Genomic DNA, 22,176 nt, shown 5'->3' on the forward strand with positions numbered 1-22,176 from the left:
TAGATCTGCCATTAGGATTTTTTTCAAGGACAGTTTCTGTGGATTTGTTTTTGCTTTGAATGGGCCATACTTCCCTGTTTATTTTTATGCCTTGTAATTTTTTCTGTTGTTGTTGTTGAAAACTATACACTTGAATCTATTAATGTGATACCTGTGGAAATCAGATTCTTCCTCTTCCCAAGGGTTTGCAGGATTTTGTTACTGTTTTTGTTTTTTTGATTGTTACAGGCTATCCTTGTGCTGAGGATCAACTTAAGGTTTAAACTTAAGATCTTTTCAGGTTTTCTCTGAGCCTGCGCTTATTTTTTTTTTGGCATGGGTGGTCACTTTTTAACTTGCCCTGCATATGCAGTTGTTTTTCAGTATCCTAGTCTTTAATGTCTGGCTCCCAGAGGGGAAAAAAGAAAAGAAAGAGGGGAAAGGGGGCAGCAGCCCTTTAAATCTCCTGGAAATCAGTTCAGCCAGAGGAGAGGAGATGCAGCAATAATGGCCACCCTCCTTTTTGTCTGCAACTCTGTAATCAGAAGCAACAATCAGTGATCAGAGCACAGATCCCCAGTATTTGGTGGACAGTACCCTTTTTGCCCACACTGGCTCCTGTAGGGTTTGTATAAGCTGTTCCAGCTGCTTGCCATGGGGGTAGGAGTGAGGGGATAGGTAGCTATATCTGTGCTAAGAGCTGAACTTCACCAAAATTAACTGCAATTTGCCAACCAAGCCTTCTTCTGCAAGTTGTGAACCTTCTTTAGAGAGTCCAGAGTTGCAAACTAGTTATGTTAGATTTTACCCATGCAATTTTATCTAGATTCCTGTTCCACCATCTTCCCAGAATTCTCCCTATCTTCATGTTTAAGTATAAAGATCTTTATGATTTGGCATGTATTTTTACTTATTTGTCTTCTTCTATTCCATCTTTTTAATCTATTCTTCTATGTGGCGTGGACAGCTTATCTTTGGTCCTCTGATAGGTTCTAAGCCTATAATTTGTCCCTTTCAGGATACATCACTTACTTTTCTAGCTTGCTTGAAGTCCTAGACCAGGTGTACCATACTTTGTCCATTGTCTCTTGGTTCTCTCTTCCTTTCTTTTTTTCCCTGTTCAACGAAAATTGTCCCTTCTAAGTGCTGCCACATTCTCTTTTCCAAATCACCTTAAACCATTTCAGTCAACCTTAAAAGTACTAAGTGAATTTGGGTAGTTTATATGTACATCAGTATGCATGTGTGTTTGGGGGTGAGCCCCTGTGTTGCTCAGATTGTTGCCTTCAAATCAGGGAATTCTAGGAAAGACAGGTAGAAGAAGATGTGGGTCAGTCTTAAGAGAAGGCCATTTCAGAAGGCCGTTGTACATGCTAGCCAGTAGCTCCCCTTTCTGCAATTTCAAAGCTGTAGGGTGAAACAAGACTTTCTTCAGTTTTGTGGCCTAAATCTCTAAGAAAGGTCCAAAAGTACCCTTTGATTTTGGAACTGGGTACTCTTGGTCATGGAAAAAGCACTTTCCATCTGCTGCTGTCCTCTGTCAGAGTGTCCAGGCATCTCTTCTAGATTCTCTCTAGACTGAGATCCTGGGTTATTTCCCTAAAGCCCTTTGTTAGTAGACTTCTGTGGTCATCTCTACTTGATCCTTGACCTTGATTATTTGGTTCTGGTTATTATGATTCTCTTAATTTTTTCTGCCATCTTTCCCTTTTATTGCCAGCACTTCCTTTCCCTCTACGGTCCCCCCCAACTCCTTCTTGATTCTCAGTGTTACTCCATTCATAGCCTGTCAGATGCAGAAGACCTGTAGTTTTCCCTCAGTGTTTATTTGTCTCCCAATTTCCTTCCCCTTTAGTCTTTTCCTTCTGAGTCAAAAGAACTTTAGTGATCCCTGGCCTGCCAAGCCATGTTGACTTTTGTCAACACTTGGTGTGATCAGCTCTGGTGTTAAGTATCTTATCACCTCATGCCTGCTGATGCCTATTCACAAACATTCAGGGTTTTTTTTTTTTTAATTAAAATTTTTTTTAAATTTTTGGCTGCATTGGATCTTTGTTGCTGCACACTGGCTTTTTCTAGTTGCAGTGAGCGGGGGCTACTCTTCGTTGCAGTGCGTGGGCTTCTCATTGTGGTGGCTTCTCTTGTTGCGGAGCACAGGCTCTGGGCGCGTGGGCTTCAGTAGCTTTGGCACGTGGGCTCAGTAGTTGTGGCTCATGGGTTGTAGAGCGCAGGCTCAGTAGTTGTGGTGCACAGGCTTGGTTACTCCTCTGCCTGTGAGATCTTCCCAGACCAGGGCTTGAACCCGTGTCCCCTGCATTGGCAGGCAGATTCTTAATCACTGTGCCACCAGGGAAGTCCCACGTTCAGGTTTTTTTACATGCCAGCCTGCTTCCTTTTGTTTTAAGTCCTAGCCACTTTCTTTCATTCTTTCATTCTCCTTCTTGCGTCCCTGTCTTTCACATTTTTTCAGATATCTCATTTCTCTTATCTCTACCACCCAGTAATTCTTTACCACATTTTCTTAGAAATGTAGTGTAAGAGGGGACTTCAGAGAGCTGTGAAAGCTGTTATCCTTTTATTTAACAGGTAAGGAAACTGATCCAAAGAGAGAAAGTGACTTGTCTGAAATTACAAAGTTCATTTAGATAATAGGTCTTGACTCCCAGAATACAGCCTTTCCATATCCTTCAAACTTTCCCTGTCCCGTCTGTCTTCAATACTCCCCTTTTGGTAAATACCTCTTTGGCCTCCTTAGAGATGCCAGAAACTAGTGTTGTAATGTGTTAGTGTGGACGGGGGAAGGAGAAAAAGATGTTGTAGTACACAGTGTATTCCCTCTTCTTCCTAAATCATTTTACCTGTATTTACAATTTGTCTTGCCCAAAATGTTTAAATCCTCCAGTAATGTTTAAGTCCTCTAGTTGTGCTGTTCTTAATTTGATGCTCTGCTTAAAGGTCATTAAATACAAGTAGATGTGCATTAATTCAGCAAACATTTATTTACACCTTTCCTGTGCCTGACTACATAGTGGGGACTAGGAATAATGAGGTGACTCTAGAATAGTCCCTAATCTCAAGGAGCTCACAGCCTGATAGGTGAGACAAGTCTACCAAGAAATACAGTATTAGGAGGACTACATTTCTACCACAGGGCAATGGGAATAAGAGAAAGAGGCTTACTTGTCCTAGGGAGAAAGAAAAGCTTCATACAAGACAGCACATTTCAGCTGGACTTTGCAGGATAAGTGGGATTCTATATGCCAGAGAAGTCTGATCATTTCTCTGCTCAAAACCCTTTATTAGTGTCCATTTTTCTCAGTAAAAACCAAAGACCTTACTGTGGCCTATATGGCCCTACACAGTCTGGTCCCCCATTACTCTCTGACCTTGCCTCTTTTTCCCTTCCCCTCCCCTCCCCTTACCTCAGGGCCTTTGTACTTGCTCTTTCCTCTATCTTGAGTGAGCTTCCCGAGATAGACACATGACTCAAGTTTTTCCCTAAAAAAGCACCTACTACAGTGATGCCTTCCCTGACCATCCTACTTAAATGGCACCTATGCAGCACTCCTTTTCCCCTCTCCCTGCTTTATTTTTCTGTGTAGCGTGTATAACATACTATATAATTTACTTTATTTTCCTCCCTCCCGTCTTCACCCCTCCCAATCCCCTGAGAACCAGCTCCAAAAAGACAGGGAGTTTGTTTCTTTATTTATGTATTTCTAGTGCATAGAGCTGTGCCTAGCACAAATACTTCTTGAATGAATGAATGGTCATTCAACAACAGTCTACTTTCAAGAAGTATGTTGTGTGATTAGATTTTTATTGAAGTATAGTTGATTTGCAATATTATATTAGTTTTAGGTGTACAGCACAGTATAGATTTATAAATTCTCATAACTACATTCTAAATGTTATAGGATCTCAAACATCTTTGGAAACTGCATTATAAGTTAATTTCTTGCTTAAAAAGTCCAAGTAGACTCTCATTGTTCAGTCTGTAATGAGAACATGGGAAAAAAATGAGGAGTAATGAGAATCTCTGTATGAAAATAAAATCGTATGAATGTGACAAGTTTCAAAAAGTTAAGGCCATTTGTTTAATGTGGGTGTCTATTTATTCCCATAATCTTGTTTATTTCCATAATTCTCTAATTCTCACCTGTCTCCTCCTTTAAGGTAAGAATTACTAAGCCAAAAGAGAAATGAAAAAATATATATAAAAACAGATTAATCTCCAATAAAAATTAGGTTTTGTCTTATGACTTGAGTTGTTAAGGATAAGTAGAAAGAGAGCTAAGATTTTGCAGGATGGAGGCTGGGATGTCGTTGGTAAGTGAATGACCATATTACTCAGAGGAGGGCAGCCCCTCTAGCCGGATGCAGCCTTTAAAAGGTACATCAGCCACGAATGTGAAGGCCGATCACATTTTTTCTCCTGCAAAAATATACTAGAGCTGTAACTTAGTATAACTTTTATTGGTATAACTTTTCTCTTCTTTTCTTCCTAAATATTCAGTATGGTAAATTGGTCAGAGAGATCAGTTCTGACTTTAAACTTTACTATAAAAAGGCATGTTATCTTGGGAGGCAGTGGCTAGAAGTCAGAACTCTTGGGTTCTGTTCCTGGTTCTTTCTCATTTTCTCTCGTCTCATTTCCTCACCTACATGAACAGAAGTAGGGCTGGATTAGATTATCTCTGAGACTATCTCAAACTTGGACAGTCTGACTTTCCAGTGGCAGGTGGAAAACTTGTGAGCAGCCAAGTACAGTGTGCCCTACCATGAATATAAAACGAAGATTTTTCTTCCCTTTCTAGTTTCCTCTGGGAAAATGACTGCTGTTTTCTAGTTTGATTACAGCATTCCTAGAATGCAAGTATAGTTTGCAAGAATAGCAAGTCTAGTGTGAAACACTAGAATACCTTAGGGAAATAGCCTTTCCAGAATTCTGGATGTTTCATATAATATAAACCAGTGTTATGGTGGTTCTTCCCCAGGAGTTATTGTGGGAGGTTGCATGATTTTTCCTCCCCTCCCTTTCTGTTTTGCATTAGGATGCAATGTAATTGACATTCTGGAGCTATTATACTTGATGGCTGCTGTCAGTGAAAGCATATTAACTTAAGAACCTTCTGAAATGCTATTTAAATGAGATCTGTGTTTCCCATCTACACATCTTCTAAATAATGTTTTTAATCACCTTTGATATAGCTCTTTTACTTTATGCAAATCTTTCCTGTCACTTTGTGCCTCCAGTCACTTTGTTAATCAGCTAGGGCACACTTAGGTCTGCTTTAAGGATGGGAAAATCAGGGCAATAGAGACAACCATTACTGGAAAGAGCCCATGAGTTAGGAGAACTGAATTCTAGCCCTAGGCCCTGTCAGACTGATGTGTCTTTGGGCAAGTCTCCTCAGCCTTCTGAGCCCCTTGTTGCCTCATCCATAAAATGGGGGTAATCCCTGTCTTGCTTTCATTGTGGATCTAGGGGGAGACTCAGATGATGTAATGGGATATGAAAATGCTTTTGAACTATAATGAGGTATGTATCAACAACAGACTTAACTTACCTACGAGCTTCCAGAGAGTTAGAGCCAGTGCCAGAATTAGTACCAGTGTACTCACACCCAGCCTGGCACCATGTTTGAAAATCCAGCACCACCTTTGGCAGAGTTTTAGCATCTAAAAGGAGTGATTTTTCCTTCCCTTTTCTTCCTCGCTTTACCAGCTTAATTTAGTTTTAGGTAACAATTCTATTAAGATTTTTATGTTTGATTTGCTTTACTTACGGTACTATGTTTTCCTTCTGTCTTTTTCACAATCTGATTAGGAAATTTGTACATAGACTCCAGGCAAAATCTCGCTCCTTCAGTGATGCCTCCCCCGGGTTATCCTCACATCCCGCAAGCACTCAGCACTCCAGGAACAACAATTGCAGGTAATTTGGGGTGTGGTGTGTTGGGATTGGTACTTGGAGTTTAATACTGAAAAAGGCTTTAGCTGTCCTGACAGCTGCCTCAGGAGCGGGTGAACTCCCTGTTTCAGAGGGGTAGGGTGCAGAATGCCTGTAAGATGAGGATCATAAGAGCCACCTTGTAGAGGCTTCTGGGTGGGTAAGTGAGAGCATATGCACTGAGTTCCTGGCACACATAGGAAGTGTTCAATAGGTGTGTGTTTCTTTCTTCCTTTATCCTCTCCCAAGTCACTGCTGACATTGCCTCCTTCCTTCCAGGCCATCACGGAGCCATGAACCAGCAGCACATGATGCCTTCCCAAGCCTTCCAGATGCGGCGCTCTCTGCCTCCAGATGACATCCAGGATGACTTTGATTGGGATTCAATTGTGTAGAGCTTGTTTCTCAAGGCACCAGACAGACCCAAGCGTTACCTTTCTGTGCAGTGAAGGGAAAGGTTTGAGAGAATCCAGTTGAGAAAACAAAGTTTCTAATCATTTTACCAATGTTATCGAAAAATTTTTTGAAGACAATCAGAAAGATTTTTGCTGGATAACTTACTGCTTTTATCTGACCCAGACAAGTACTACATGTTTGTCTCCCTGCCAGCTGCCCTATGTAGCTAATTGTTGTGTGATTTGAACGGCTTTTGCATATTTGTGTCAGTTTGATGTTGACCACAAGTGCCAGACTGATTTTTCAGACAGAGCCTATTTTGCTGCAAGCAGTTTATAGATGCATATGTGTAAATACATGTACAAAAATTATTGAAAGGCTTCAATTTTTTCTAATTGGATTATTATGTCTTGAAAAGAAAGTTACTGTGAGTTTTTATTCCTTGTTAGGCTATTTTCGGCAGGATGCTTTTAACTGACGTAGGCAACTGAAAGGAAATAGATTTTTTCAAAGCCCAGTTCCCCTTATTTAATCTTTTTCGGAAATGTGAGTATTGAGTTCTACTCAGTAAGCCAGAGAACCCAGAGTTTGATACTCTCCAAAGGGGCATGTTGTTCCTGAGCAGCATGAAGGACTGACCAAATGTTTTTTTGATGCCTGGGGGATTCTACAGTTCATGTTGCGCCGTGTCAGCATCTGTTTTTCTAAGTCTGCATTGTATGCCAGTTCTAAATGTGTTTGATTAGAAGCTGGGCACTGCTTGGCTTTTGAAGCAAATCAGTGTCTCCACATTCACTTATGTATTTATTATTCAGAAGTGTTATTTTAATATTTATTGCTATCTTCTGTGAATGCTCAACTCCTCTTGGGTTCATTAAGGAGAAATGCAGTGTCTGAAAGCACAGAATTATTTTTCTTGATAAGAGTTTACAGACAAGACAATCAGAGAGAGATTGTGTCATTCTCTTTATCATTACTCCTGCCATGTGAGTATATTCTCTATCTTTGCATTCCTTCTAATTGAGACTTATTTGCTAAGTAGGATTTTCTGGAATTTGAATCAGAGTTCGTTTGGGCAACAAAACAGCAGGGCAGTGTTTGTATAGCAAGTTTCCCCCTCATTCTCTTTCCATTTAGGAAGCACTGAAAGGAGGGTAGAGCCACACATGGATTTTATTTGCCTCCGTCTTCAGTGCAGTTACTGTGGAGTGGCCTCCTGTTTCTGTTGTCCTGTGTGTCTGTATATGCATGATGTTTGGTTCCTCTCTTTGAAATGCAGCCTGCCTCTTAGGGGTTTTTATTGTTTGTTTTTTGTTTTGTTTTATTTCACAGTTACTTTGCATGGATTGATTGTCTTAGTTTTGTAATGAAACTAAGAGAAATGAGATTTCTTTTTTTAATGAATAGATTTTGAATTGGTTCTTTAGACCAGAAAAAAAAAGCAGAATTTTTCAGTCCTAATGGGGAAATGATGTTCCATCAAATCAAGGAGTACTAACTGCTCACTGGTTGCTTTTTAGCATCTCTAGTCTCTATCAGCCATGCTTATTAAGTCACTTTAATTACCCTTACTGATTCCATGGTTGAGTAATCTCTACTTGAACTAAACAAACACCTTTGTTTCTCTGTGTGTGTATGTGAGAGTGTTTGCGAACGTCTTTGGGTATTTTTTTTTAGTGGAGTGTTGCCTTGAATGAATCACTGGGAAGCCAGCCATGGTAAAGGCTGGTGAGGTTGGGGAGGAGGGAAGGGCTTTATATTCCTGTTGTTTGGATCCTGCTTGGCATGAAAAAGGAAACTCAGTTCCAGCCCCTTGGATCAGTAAAAATCAGAGGATTCTGGAAAGGCAGCCAATCAAGATGAGATAGCAGGCCTGCAGAGTAAAAGCTTGGGAAAAAGGGGGTGATTCTCAGTAGTCTGCTCAAGTCACGGTTCTCTAGATACCAAAATAGCTGTTTTGAAACTATAAATTGTGTGGGTAGCAGTGTGCACTTTAAACAATTTGGGTATTAGAATGCAGTAGCTTATACTGAGTGATTCAAGTAGAAACCGCTGATGAAGATGTTACAAATTGTGTGAAGCTAATTTCCCATCTAGCAATCATTTATTGATTTGCAGTGATCAATATTTCTGTGAGAATTTAAACTTACCATGAATGGCCCTGGAGGCAGAGCCTCCATCCAGACCCATCCCACACTAGTGGTTCCTGTGGCCAGGGAGCCGAGGGCAGGCTCTCTCACGGGCTCCAGCCAGACAAGGCTCCCTGGTGAGGCGCAGAGCATCCCTCTAGTGGCCATCTCAGTTGGTAGTTGTACATGCAGAGCAAGTTCTGTCTTGGGCTTAAATTGACTGAAGGCTTTTGGGGAAAAGAATCATAAATGCATATAATCAAATGGGGGTACTCTGTCCAGGAGAATAATCCGACTGGCATTTGTGGCAGTTTTTGAAATGTAAATGTATTCATGTATGTTCTTGTAAATACATGTCTCTCAGATGTCCTTTGAAGTGGGAGGGAATCAATCTGGGGATTATTTCAAATGGAATAGAGTATTTTGATATTGTTCATTCAGAGGGTGATGTGTACATATCTATATTGTATATATGTGATGAAAATGCATTGGCTTTTTGTGCAAACACAATCTGCTCTCTGTACTGCTGTTGGACAGTCAGTGTTTTAATGTTTCTACAGTTTTGCTATTGCACGATTTCATATTTTGCCTCTATGATGAACGGCACCCATTCTTTGTAACTGTTTAGTGCTGTAAAGAAATATCCCAAGTGTCATTAGGATTGTTGCTGCCAGAAGTGATATGCATGAATGGCACTTAAAATAAATATATTATGTTAACTCTATTTACAACACCAATTGGTCTGTGTCATTTGCTGCAGTTGAGGGAACAAGATTGGAGCTAGTCCAGAAGCAGAAAGCCTGGAGTTAGTCATTCCTTGGGGTCTCAGAGATTGTGTCCCATGTACTGCTGCCTGAGAACAGTCATTGCTGCTGTTCGTTGAACATCTCACTTGCTCTGTGAACTTGAGGAAATTATTTCATTTGTCTGAGCTTCATTTTCCTCATTTACAGTGCCTATAAAATGAGAATAATACCTCCTGGAGTGGTAGAGGGATTAAATTAATTAAGGCGTTTAGAACAGCATCTGGAACATAAAAAGTACTCAGTATGTGCCACGTGCTGTGCTAAGTAGATATTGTTATCCTCATGTTACATGTGGGAACAACTCAAGTAGAGGTATGATGGCTTCCCCAGATCCTTTGTTGGCAAGTGGTAGAGCTAAGGTTTGAATCCAGATCATTTGACTCCAACGTCATGTTTTTTACACCGTCCTCTATTCCTTCCAGTGGAATGCCCCTGTCCCTACCCCTACCCTGGACCCTAGTCTTGCCCCCAGCACTGCCTTCCCAGAGTGCTCTTTCCAAAAGGTGAAAGTGGAACTTCTTAACATTTGCTGAGCCCACACTGTGTCAGCCCTTCCCATGAGAAATCTAGAGATGAAAAAGCCACAGTTCCTGGCTGTAGGGGGTACAGACTTACCCAGGACAGGGAGCAAATGCCAGCCCAGGGGACTTGCCCAGGGGACTTGCCCAGGGAAGCTACTCTGAAGGTGCCCCCTGGCAAGGCAAGATTCTGGTGGTGAGCAGTTAGGTCATGCTGAGGCTAGGGCATTGGCTTAGGAAAGCCTTGGGGTGGGCATGGGCTTTTTAAGTTGAGTTTTCAAAGGACTCAACGGGAGAAGGCGTTTCCATTTATACCACTGCTCTGAGCCAGGCATGGAAGATAGATTAGCATGGGTAAGGTTGAAGCCAAAGAAGTGACGGTTTGCTAGTTAAGAGCCAAGCACCAGCAGTCCCTGGAGTTAGGATGAGTGGTGGTGTCCCGACCTGATTGTGGAAACAGGCTCAGAGAGGCTACCAATGGGCAGACCAATGACACTGGTGGAAGTGGACTTGAAGCTGCGGTCTGTCTCACTCAGGAAGGGGAGAGATTCCCACCCATCCCATGATCCTGCTCAGGACCCCTCACTACTTCTCACTTAACCCATACAGCGCTATCAGGAAAACCTATTTACAACCATTTTACCGATGGGAAACTGAGGCTCAGAGAGATTAACTTGCCTTAATTAAGTTCTCATAGGTAGTGGAGGATCTGGGATCATTCAGTCTGGGCCCGACTCCAAAGCCCATTTCCTTTTGCTCCACCCAGGGATAGTGCCTCCCCATCCTGTGTGTGTGTGTGTGACTTGGAGGAGCTCTGCTTTTCCATCAGTGCCTCTGAAAGACTGTAGTAGGGGGCACGGTTAGATCTGGTCGCTTTGTGCTGATTCAGGCACAGCTAAAGTGCACCTTTGTGCTGATCAAATGAAAAAAAGATCATAAAGATGCATGTTTCATTTTTAAGGCTTTACCATGTTGCAGTGTGTTAAGGACTGCTGTTTATAGATGTGCCCTTACCAGTCAGACAAAGCAGTCCTGGAAGAACCATGTAAGCATCAGTTAGCATTCGTAGAAGGGTTCACCGCATCAAAATGCCCTAGGATCACAGAACTATCTTGAAAGCTTCAAGCTGGGAGGGGCCTTTGAAATCATCTGATATTATAAAGCACCCACATTTTGCTGTTGAGAACATTGAGACCCAGAGAGGGAAGTGACTTGCTCAAAGTCATACATTAGGGGAAATGTGGAGGAGGGGGAGGCGTGGAGAAAGTCATCTTCCTGGCAGGAATTTAAAATTCCTCACACATTGTCTTGATCTACACAAGAATGTGATGCTGTACTAGTTACTGTAGTTACTGCTCCGGCTTACAGAAAAGCAAACTGCTTTAGAGAGGTAAGGCACAAGGCAGCAGCATCCTGAATGCATTCGATCAAAGCATGGGAATTTAATTATACACACTTGGCCAAAAAGAGAAAGAATGGAGCTCTTAACGTGACAGTATCTACCTGTGATGAACGTGTGCCCCTCAGTGAGTACGAGTTGGAAGATTCAAACCTGAGGCCATAACTGATGTCTACTTCCAGGTGCCTCTCTGCCTGAGCATCTCACCACTGAGTGTCATTCCAGTGGGTAAAGATACACATTCTGTACAACATTGCACTTGGATGCAAGCCAGCTACTTCAAAGACAGACTGTAACCAAGAATTAGGAAAAATGGCCATGTTGGGCTTATTGAGATGGTGTGTTTTTCCCCAGTGTGGTGCCTTCCTAAAGGGTTTTCCAGAGGATTTTGGACTTACCTCCCTGTGTCTCTCCCTCACGTGATAAGCAACTAGTCAGCATGTGCAAAAGCACACATTTGGTAAGTGCACCAGAGCCGGAGTCTAATCCCAGGGCAAGGCTGCTTCGACCCAGCTCTCAAGCTGTGCCTTCAGCAACGCTGACCTTGGAAGTCCAGAGCAGGACGGCCACCATGTATTCCTTGTTGCTTCACATTACTTATTCTAAGTACTTGTGGGTTATCAGGTTTCACCTTCAAAACAACTGTGTGGTAGATACTATTGTTATCAACCTATTGCAAAGGAAAAATCTGAGCCACAAAGAGATTAAGTCACCTGCCCAGGGTCATCCGCTCGTAAGTGGTAGAGGTAATAATAGCCGGGGCAGGAGAGCCGGGATTGCAAACCCAGGCCATCCAGCCCCCGTGTCTACACTGCAGTGCGCTGTGCTGTCGGTCCCTACAGGGCAAAGAACGGGGAGCCTTAGAACAAAGCCGTGAGGCCGCAGTGAGCACCGGAGGCCGCCAGAGGGCGCAGGGCTGCCAGCTGTGTGCCTTTCCTCGTTTGGAAGCTTTCCTTTACCACAGGGGCTGTGTTCTCTTCCTCTGCAGCCCCCAGAGCTGGGAGCTCCTACAGACAGATAGGGACCCCAGTGGCCAGCCCTCAGACGCTGCTCCCGCATCAGAGCTTGCTGGGGGGAGCCGAGGAGCCCTCTAGTCCTCGGCGATAAACGTACTGGGGGGGCCCACTGCAGAGTGGCCTCTGAGTCTGCTGTCTGGGCCCAGCCCTCCTGATGCTCACTGTCACCTACTCTGAGGTTGTGGGGGGGAAGGTCACCCCACCATCAGTCCCAGCTCTGAGTTTCCTGAGGCTCTGCATTCCTGGGACCAGTTGAGGTCTTGTTTAGGCAAGTGGCCGGGCCTGCCACACACCTTGCCACGCGGCGTCTACCCTTGTCCTCCCAGCCCTGCGAGTCCCGGGGCCGTCACAAACATTATGATTATTGCCACTATTTGCCAGGCCCTGTGCCCAGTACTTGACAGCAATTATCTGAGTTAGCACTCCCAGTTACCTTGGAGGTTGGTGTCATTATCTTCTTTTTACTGCTGGGCATTGCCACTCAGAGAGGTGAAGTCATTTGCCCCAGGTCACCATCAGTGAGAGGTTGGCAAGGGGACGGGAACCCAGAGCTGCCACCGAGGGCTGTGGCCTCTTCCACAGCACTCCCGAGTTGCCCTTGACCTCCCTCAGGGCCAGTCACCACACCCATCCCAACCCACCCTACCCTAGCACGGGGGCCTGAGCTGATGTCACTGGGTGAAGGCCACCCATCTCGTGACGCAGCCCCCAGACCGTCAGAGAGGCAACTTCCTGTCCCAGACAATGGCAATAAAGATGTCCAAGGACACTTCCCACCCTTCCCATGCCTGAGTGACGTCCATAGGCAGAGGTCTTCCTGGGAACGGTCCTCTGGTTCCGTGTGAGAACGTGTTGAGTGCATGAGCTCTGTGACGGGGGGGTGGGGGTGCGGTGTAGGTCCTGTAAGTCAGGGTAACTGCGAGTGCTTGTGTGACTCCGACTGTGCTCATGAGGCCCTCCGTGTGTGTGAGCCAGACCTTGTATGTTTGTGCTTGTGTGTCTTGTGATTGTGTGCTCGTGTGTCTGTTCCTGGATATGTGATTGTGTCGCCTACGTGATTGCAACTGTGTGCCTCAGTGTGTCTGTGTGTGATCATAAGCCGCAGACAGGAGAGAAGGCATTCTGCCCAGGGCAGGGAGGGCGGGATGGCTCCCCACTCAGGTTCTGGGTTCTTCCTCCCTTCCTAACCTTGTTAGCCACTCGAGTCTTCCCCAGCAGCCCACGTCCCCGGAGACATTTGCCTGGGATAGAGCCGGGTTCCCAGGCACACTCAGGGTTAGGCCCTGCAAGTCCAATACAGATGAATTCTTCCCCTTTTCTCATCACATCCCTGGCCTGGCCGCTGTCACTGCTTCTCCCCACTGTGGCCCTTTGGACTGGATCCCAGATCTATCTAGACCTGCTCCTGCCCCCAGGCAGCTCCTACCCTCCTCCTTGCACCCTGCAAAGCTTCCTGGCCAGACCAGAAGCTGGTCCATTGTGAGTTGCTGGCCTGTGGCTGATCGTGTTTTCTGCAGGCGTCAAAGGCCAGAAAAATACATGAGGCAATGGAAAGAACATGAACTCTGGAGTCAAAAGAACCTAAAGTTCCATCTGGGCAAGACATTGCTCTCTCTGAGCCTCAGTCTCCTCATCTGTATAATGGGATTAAAGTGTTGATGGGATCATCCATGAGAAGTCAGTGGAAGCAGCCAGCACGGGCCCTGGCACACTGTTGGTCCCAAGGACCCATCTGCCTTCCCTGTCTGCCCTCCTTCCTTGCTTCTCTTGCACACGCCAAGACCCATGGATTCCCCTGCACACCATCCTTCCAATCACCCCTGGCCCTCCCAGGGTACTGCTGGGGGTGGAACACACCCCTTCCCTCCTGGACCAGTGCAGCAGCCATACCTAGACAGTCCGCTCCCAACACCAAGGGCCATCGTGATCTTTTTAAATCACAGCTCTTCTCATGGCCTTCCTCTAGCTTCCCGCTGTCACCGGGTGAAGGGCAAAACGCCTTAGCCTGGTGTCTAAAGCCTCCTCTGGCTGCCCACCTACAGCCCCTCTTGACACACTCTCTGCTTCAGCCCATCCTCCCTCCCTTCCCCTGTGTGCTTCCTGTTGCCAGGCCTTTGCCATATAGCCCCCATCTCTGTGGGTCCAAATCCTCCCATTGATCAAATCCTCCCAGTTCAAATGCCACCTGGTCTGGCAAGCATCCCCAGACGCAGCCACGGGGGGACCTTTTCTCCCTGCGGAGCCCCAGGGAGTTTGTGCCTGTGTCCTATCCTCCCTCTAGCCTGTGGGCTCTGGGGCACATGGCAGGAGCTCCAGGTGGGTCTCCCTCCTTCCCTGACAGCCTTAGGGTGTAATGGGTTGTTTCCATGGCCAATGCCCAGAGCAGGCCAGGGGGTCGGGGGAGGAAGCCCTGCCGTGTGGGGAGCAGATGGTGAATGGAGCTCCCCCAGTGCCTTGTCCCGGCCAGGCCATGGGGATGTGAGACGACACTGCTGAGCAAACAACCAGACACACCCTCTGTCCACTCCCCAGCTGCCCTCCAGAGCATCACGGGAAAGATCCTGCCCACCCCAGCGCCTGGGGGAGGGGAGGGAGCCCTCCACCCCCCCCACCCCCGGACTTGGGCTCAAGCCAACAGTCTTCAAATTCCCACTCAGTCATCCACTTTCTCTGTGGCTCTGGGCACTCTCCCAGGAGCCTGGCTTCCTCCTCTGTACAACGGGTATCGCTGCCCTGTAAAACAGGGTCTGATTCGGTGGTTGTGCCTTTCTTCTCCTCCTTCCCCAAAGATGGGGGTCTGGGGCTAGGAAGACAGGACAGGAGGTATGAACCGAATAGAAGTTTAGCTTTTCTTTGGCACTTGTGAGAACTGGCCTCTGTTCTGGAATTTACAGCTTTGTGACTGCAGCTGGTGCCAAGTCCACCTGGCAATAAGTTTGAAAAGTTGTGCCTTCCTCTAGGCTGAGCTAGCCCCACGCTTGTGTCTGTGCTTCCCTCTCTGTTGGCCGGGTGCCCTCGTGCAGAGAGCCACCAGTGAAACTGCTCCCGGAGCTTCTGTCTGCACCCTCGGGAAAGTCATGGCTTCTTACCCTCTCTGGGCCTCTGAGCTTCAGTGCACCCACCTATAAAATGGGGTTCTATAGTGATTTCTTATGTATTCCCAGAGCTATTGGGAGGTTCACGTACATCGTGATGCCTTCCTCAGGCAGTTCTGGGCTCTCAGAAGAACCTCCAGGACATGTTTGCAAGCAGGATGCGGAGGCTGTAAAATGTGGGCCACAGCCTCTTCATGGTCACACAGATCAATATGGGAGTCTTCAGACTCCCACCTGGGCTCTGTTCCAGGCCTTTCTTCCTAGGGTCAGCTGAGGCCTCCAGCCTGCAGGGAAGCAGAGCCAGGCCTGGGAGGGCTGGGCCTCAGTGGACCCAACTTTAACAGGCACACTGGAACCATGACGAGGTCACCCAAACACAAGAGTTCAACAATCTCTAGGCCAAAAGGAATGGCATCAGCATCCTCACAGAGAACAGCGGGCGGCCCGACAGCAGGGGAAACCCAGGCAGCTGCCAGCAGTGGGTGAGGGGTGGCTGGGCTGCAGGGCTGGGTCTGGTTTTCACACCTGTAAAGCACGTAGCCTAGAGCGAGTGCTTGATCAACGTTCGCTGCTATTATTAATGTTATGATTATTACTAATACCACAGCCTTCCTGGTCTCCTGAGAGATCAGGGGTACCCACTAAGTGCCAGGCCTTGTATGGGTACTGGGGCCACGATGGAGCAAGACACAGGCTCTGCTCTCAGAAGCTCGTAGGAAAGTGGGCAGGACAGATAGTTTGGTAGGTTTTATAAGGGGAAAGTATAGGAAGCCGGTGGAGCCCAGAGGTGGTGGGGATGGTCTTAACACAGGCTTGCTGGGGCCGGAAGTCAGTGAGGAAAGTTTTCTCGGCAACCCAAAATTCACAGTGTAGTTGTTATTGTCTCCATTTTTCTGATGCAAAAACTGAGGCTCAGAAAGGGCACACAGCTGTTCACTGATGGAGCTAGGACTCTAACCCATGGCTGCCTGGCTGCAAAGCTGGAGCTTTTTCACCTACAGCGCCCCAGGTATGGGCACCTTCTTCCTGGCCCACTCCTAGGGAGTCTTTCGGGATCCTGGGCAAAGGGTGAGCAGGGGCCTGACCATGATGGGCCTTGAATGCCAGGCCAGGGAGTCTGGGCTTCCTTCTGAAGGTTTGGGGCAGCCACTGATGGGTTTTCAGGTGGGGAGGCTGGTAGAGGTGGCATGATCTGGGAGGCTGTGGAGGTGTGAGAGTTTGCCAGAAGGGGTGGCCTTGGATGTGAGGCACCCAAACAACCCAGACCCACTCGCCACCTGTAAAAAATGATGAGGGGTGTTGGGGTGCTGGGGAACCAAGGCCACAGGACTCAGGTGGGGGCCTGGGGCGATCCAGAACCCCAGGCTTCCAAGAGGACCCCAAGATCCAGCAGCTTTGATGCAGGAGAGGAGGGAGGGTGTCTGAACTCACACCTGGGCCCAGGCTGGGCTAAGAAATTGGCAGGGGAGGGAGGGGCGTTGGTTCCTATTTCCCAGGGGAGATGTCAGAGGTAGGGTTGGGTAGGGCAGGGCCCAAAGTGCTGAGGCCTAGGAGCCTCTTTCCTCTTTCCCACAGTGTGGAGCTACATCACTCCCACACACCCACTCCACCCCAGCCTTGCTGCAGGTAAGCCCCGGCTAAGGGGTTATGGGAGAAAGAGGCTTCAGGAACTAGAGGCCCCTCCCTTTACACCCGATCCCACTGTAACTTAGGAGGGTAAAGACTGAAAAGCCAAAGGGAGCCAGAAACAGGGCTCCTGCAGCCCACAGCGGCCGTGCCGAAGCCCATCCTTCATGCTAAACCAAACCCCAGTCCAGCCCGAGCCCCGCACTTAACCCCAGACCCAGCCCCAGTCATAAACCTGACCCCACCCACACCTCCAACTTAAACTGCAGACTCAGCTCCCACCTTAACCCTACCACAGAACCCTAAGCTAACCCCAAACCAACCTCCATGTCAGCTACAATCCCCACATCGACCCAATCCTAGCTACACCCCTGATTCCAAACCTAACCCTGACCCTTACCCCACGCCCGAGCTCAGCTCCATCCTGACCCTGACCCAAACCCCAATCTGGGTCCTAACTTGAACTCCTATCACTATCTGCTACTTCATCTTGCCCTAATGTAACTCCAGTCCCAGTTAGTAACCTAAGACTGATCTTAACCCAGCTTTCACCCTAACCCAGCTCAAGTCCACCCAACCCCAATTCCAACCCCAGCAGCAGCCTCAGCTTCACTCCTGATCTCTACCTGTGCTCACCACCATCCCAATCACAATACATTCTACCCTTATGTGTATCTCTAGCCTCACCTTCAACCCAAACTCCATCTGTAACCCTAAGGTGCCCTAACCCATCCCTAACCCTCTGCTGGGGCTCATTCCCACCCAGCTCTCAGCTAGCAGTGGCCACCATGTGGCTGGACTGGACATGTAGACTTCAGCGTACACACACACACACCTCGCATATACTAACACACTTCAATTTACACACACTCCTCAGCGTACACACACACACTAGAAAAGGGAGGGAATCTTAGTCTGGTTCTGAGGACTAGCCTGAGAGGGCAGGTTGACCAAATGTTTCCTGCCCCTCCTTTGTGCTGAACCCCTGTGAATTTCCCTCCAATTTCCCCTGCAGTGTTGACTTTTCCCACCCAGGGATTCCCACCCCAACCCCTTTCTTTGGAGCCATCCAGGCTTGCAGTCAGATTGGTTTGTAGATTAGAACAAAGCAGCTCCCAGGGCTTCCCTTCCTCCATGTCCTGGAGGCTCTGCTCACAAAAGAATACAATGAACACACACTATGCCAGGGTACAGTCCTCATGGGGGTCAGAGTCTAGAGGGGCAGAGACACACACCCAAGTAATCCAACTCAACAAGATCCCCAGTAGGGGGATGTATCTGGTTCTATGAGAACAAAGAGAGGTTATTTAGCTGAGGATGCAGTGGGGGTTATTTGACCTGGGCCTTAAAGTTTAAGTAGGAGTTCACCTAGTGACAAGGAAGGAAAAGACTTCCAGGCAGATGGAGTAGCATATTCAAAGGCAGGGATGCTGGGAGAGTTGAGCCTGGCAGGAAAGGCCAGGGTGGGGGAGATTAGACTGAGTTAGTTGGGGGAAGCAGAGCAGAAAGAGGAGGGACATGGTGCCGGCAGGGGGTGGGGGGGATGGTTAGAGGGGCAGGGGGCAAGGGAATCGGGAGGGAGTGGGGAGAGCACATCCAAGGATGACCTGAGGCTGCAGGACAGGCAGGACAGCAGGCCCAGCACCGGATGAGAACAGGCTGTGGCTCAGATGGGCAGGCGGTCTCCAGAGGGGCCAATGGGGGCCAGACGCTGTTGTGGCTGTCGATCAAAGTAAGAATAACTGAAGGATCTTTTACTGAGTGCTTTCTGTATGCCAGGCATTGAGGTAAGCATTTTTTATTTATTTATTTACTTATTTATGGCTGTGTTGGCTCCTCGTTTCTGTGCCAGGGCTCTCTGTAGTTGCGGCAAGCGGGGGCCGCTCCTCATCGCGGTGCGCGGGCCTCTCACTATCGCGGCCTCTCTTGTTACGGAGCACAGGCTCCAGACGCGCAGGCTCAGTAATTGTGGCCCACGGGGCCAGCTGCTCCGCGGCACGTGGGATCTTCCCAGACCAAGGCTCGAACCCGTGTCCCCTGCATTGGCAGGCAGACTCCCAACCACTGCGCCACCAGGGAAGCCCGAGGTAAGCATTTTTATAACCTCATTTAATTCTCAAAATAACCCCACGAGGTACGTATTATTATACTGGTCCCCAGAGAGGATACAAGGGGTCCCGATGTTCAGAGAGGGAAACAATTTGTCCAGATTCACACACATAGGAATGGGGCAGTAGATGGGACTCGAACCAGGCCTGTGGATGGCAGAGCTGAGTCCTTCCTCCAAGTCACAACGCCTGCCTTGGTAATCTCATTTCTTAGCACTTGAAGCCCCCTGGCAACCTCCTCCTCCCCCCAGGCTGAATTACTCACATTTCCTTGGTTATTCCAGGCCTGTTTCACCTCCCTGCTGTTTCACATGTAGTATCCTCTGCAAGAAATGGCCTTCTACCCTCAGCCCCTTCTCTAAGAAAATTTCTACCCATTCTCGAAACCTCCTTTGGGAAAGCTTCTTGAACTGCCCCGCCCCTTGGCTGGTTGAATGGCCCCTCCATTCCTCATGCCCACCCACTCCCCCGAATCACCCTGCATTGCCACTGGTCCTCCCTCTTTAAGGGCTGGGCTGGGTCTGCAGCCCCACCCTGGTGCATGGCCTGGCCCAGAGCCATCAGTGGGTGTGAGTGGTTGGTCCTGAATGCAGGACCCAGCCAGCCGTGGGTTAAAGTGGGAGCCCAGGGAGGGGCTGGGGCTCTGACTGCCTCCCCCGACTGATTTCTTACGGGCCAGGGCTGTCTTGAGCCTTATCTGATTAGGGTTAAGTTGACAAGCAAGCAGATGAAACACTGGCAAAGACTCCTGGGTTACTCAGGAACCCTGCCCTCTTTAAAAGTCCCACGGTTTTCCCCTGGCATCCAGAACCAAGCACTCTTCTCTCTTAGGCGCTGCTGCCATGAACACCTTCCTTCTCTCTGCACTGTGCCTCCTTATGAACACCTTCCTTCTCTCTGCACTGTGCCTCCTTATGAACACCTTCCTTCTCTCTGCACTGTGCCTCCTTGGGGCCTGGGCCGCCCTAGCAGGGGGAGTCACCGTGAAGGTAAATTCTCTGTCCCTACTGTGGCCCAGCTGGCTCTCTATGTCCAGGGCCCAGGGCCTGTCCCCTGATAGAGCACCCCTCTGGGGACGGAGTGGGGGGTATGTCTAAGGCTTGACTCTTCCCCAGGGACTCCCTTCTCAGTCCTTCCTCTTACACCTTCCTCTTCAAACTTGGAGAAAGAACATCAGGTAAAGAAAAGAGAAACAATTTGGGAAAGGCAGGTGATTAGCCAATTTACAGAGTGCCTGCCATGACCAGGTTCCTCCAGTATGTCACTGCGACGCCAGGATCACCGTGGCAAGAGGGATTATTAGTCTCATTTTTCAGAGGAGTCAAATAGAGCCTCAGAGAGATTCTGTAACTGGGCATGGGCACATGGTTGGGAAGTGAAGGAGCTTGATTCAGTTCCAGACCTTCCTCCTCAGCCAAAGCCCTGGCCTGGGTCTCAGGAATCACCTGGACAGCCTGGAGGTCCTGACGGAAGGGTGTGCCCATCAGTGTGGATCCCAGCCGTAGGCCAGCCTGGTACTCATCGGGGGCCCCATTCTATCACAGCCAGGCCCCGGGAGGCCTTTTACTGCTTCTCAAACATCAGCCAGGCAGCAGGCTGGAGCCGGGGGCCAGGGGATCAGCCCACACTGCTCTCAGGCAAGGGTGAAGACACCTGGGGCACAGCCACGTGGATTCAGGATGCCTGAGCCTTGGTCCCAGCTCTGTGCCTCTCCCTAAAAATCAGTGGCTCCCACTAATAGGCACCTATTGTGTCCCTGCCGCTTCACATCTGTCTTCTCCATTCCTCATATAACAGGCAGACCCTAGGATCCCAGAGTGTAATGACCTGTCCATGGTCGCAGAGCAAAACCAGGATTCAAGCCCAGTGTCTGGATCTGAGCTCTGACCACCTCATATTGCCCCGCAGTGGAGCACCTGGTTCCCGTGTGCTGCAAACACTGTTTGAGTGCCACCGGGGCTGGAGAGGGGGCAGTCCTCGGGGAAGCGGCCAGGGGGCAGGCTGTAGCCTGGCCTCACACCCTGGACATGTCTCTCTCAGGATGGAGAGTTCTCCTTTTCTCTGGAGTCAGTGAAAAAGCTCAAGGACCTCCAGCAGCTCCAGGAGCCTAGGAGGCCTAGAAATACTGGTGGATCGCTCGTTCCCATCCTCTGTAGCTCCCCGAGGTTTCCCGAAGAACTCAAGCCTCTCTGCAAGTACCCCAATGCCCAGGAGATCCTGGAGAGGCTCGGTGAGTAACCCCTCTCTGAAGGGAGGGGCCCAGGAATTCCCTGATTGGTGGCACTTGAAGGAGAGATGTGTTCTGATTGGTGGGATTCCGAGGATGAGCTCTGCTCTGATTGGTGGATCTGTTAAGCCCTCTGCTGTGCGTCCTGGTTTGTCTGGTCTCAGCTGTAACGCCTTTCTGGGTAGGCTCTCCGCCCTGATTGGCTGGCTTGCAGTACTTGTGTCCTGGTTTGGGGTGGAAAGTGCCGCTGGTCCGAGAGGACAGGCCTGGGTTTCTCCTGGGTGGAGGATGTTCAAACTCTGGCTCAAGGGAGGGCGGGAGCTTTGGGCAGAGGAAGCTGCTCTCACGGGGCCCCTTTTCTCCTGTCCAGAGGCCATCGCCGAGGATCCGAGCACGTGTGAGATCTGTGCCTACGCTGCCTGTGCTGGATGCTAGGACAGCGGGTGCTCGCTACCTTCTGTCCCTCCCCCGCAGGCCGCTCCCCCTCCCCGTAGCTCCACCTACCCAGAATGGAGGAGTGACGAGAGGGCAGCCTGGGGAGGCCCAGCCCTTTCCCGCATCCGAGCTGCGGTGCTTTCCAAGATCCACCCCCACCCGCGGCTCATAAACCAGATTCCAGAGTCCTCCTGGTGTTGCTTTCATTCCTTCTTTCATCCCACTTTATGGATGCCTACCCTGCCCTCGCCAGCTCAGGGTTTAATGTGCTAAGTGCAAGAACCCTGCTCTTCCTGCTAAGCCAGCATCGGTACTGCCCCCCACTCACAGACACCGAGGAGACTTGAATCAACGACCACCAATGGAGGAGGTGGAACTTCTGCTTTTCTTTCATGATCCCTAAGCCACATGTGAGCTCCTGTGCTGGTTTGGATGACCAACACAAGCACTGAGGGGCTATGAGATCAGCCCCTGGCTGGAGAGTGTTCA

At 48.6% G+C, this 22,176-nt stretch overlaps 2 protein-coding genes across 3 annotated transcripts in view; both read left to right on the top strand.

Annotated features, from left to right (window-relative positions):
- Positions 1-9,181, top strand: part of FOXJ3 (forkhead box J3) — a 134,535-nt gene extending 125,354 nt beyond the window's left edge. For both annotated transcript variants that reach the window (XM_081225816.1, XM_081225817.1), the window contains 2 exons: positions 5,810-5,917; positions 6,212-9,181. In XM_081225816.1, coding sequence (XP_081081942.1) covers positions 5,810-5,917; positions 6,212-6,327 — 224 coding nt within the window. In that variant the 3' untranslated portion in view covers positions 6,328-9,181. The remainder of the gene's footprint in view (positions 1-5,809; positions 5,918-6,211) is intronic.
- A 10,758-nt stretch (positions 9,182-19,939) lies between these two features.
- Positions 19,940-21,687, top strand: GUCA2A (guanylate cyclase activator 2A; the record flags this gene model as incomplete). The annotated part of the gene is made up of 3 exons (XM_081225112.1): positions 19,940-20,014; positions 21,066-21,255; positions 21,623-21,687. The coding sequence occupies 3 exons, from the start codon at positions 19,940-19,942 to the stop codon at positions 21,685-21,687; spliced, it is 330 nt and encodes a 109-aa protein (XP_081081238.1).
- Between the last annotated feature and the right edge of the window lie 489 nt (positions 21,688-22,176).

This window comes from Mesoplodon bidens, assembly GCF_964165515.1.
Source record: "Mesoplodon bidens genome assembly, chromosome: 2".
Lineage (NCBI taxonomy): Eukaryota > Metazoa > Chordata > Mammalia > Artiodactyla > Ziphiidae > Mesoplodon > Mesoplodon bidens.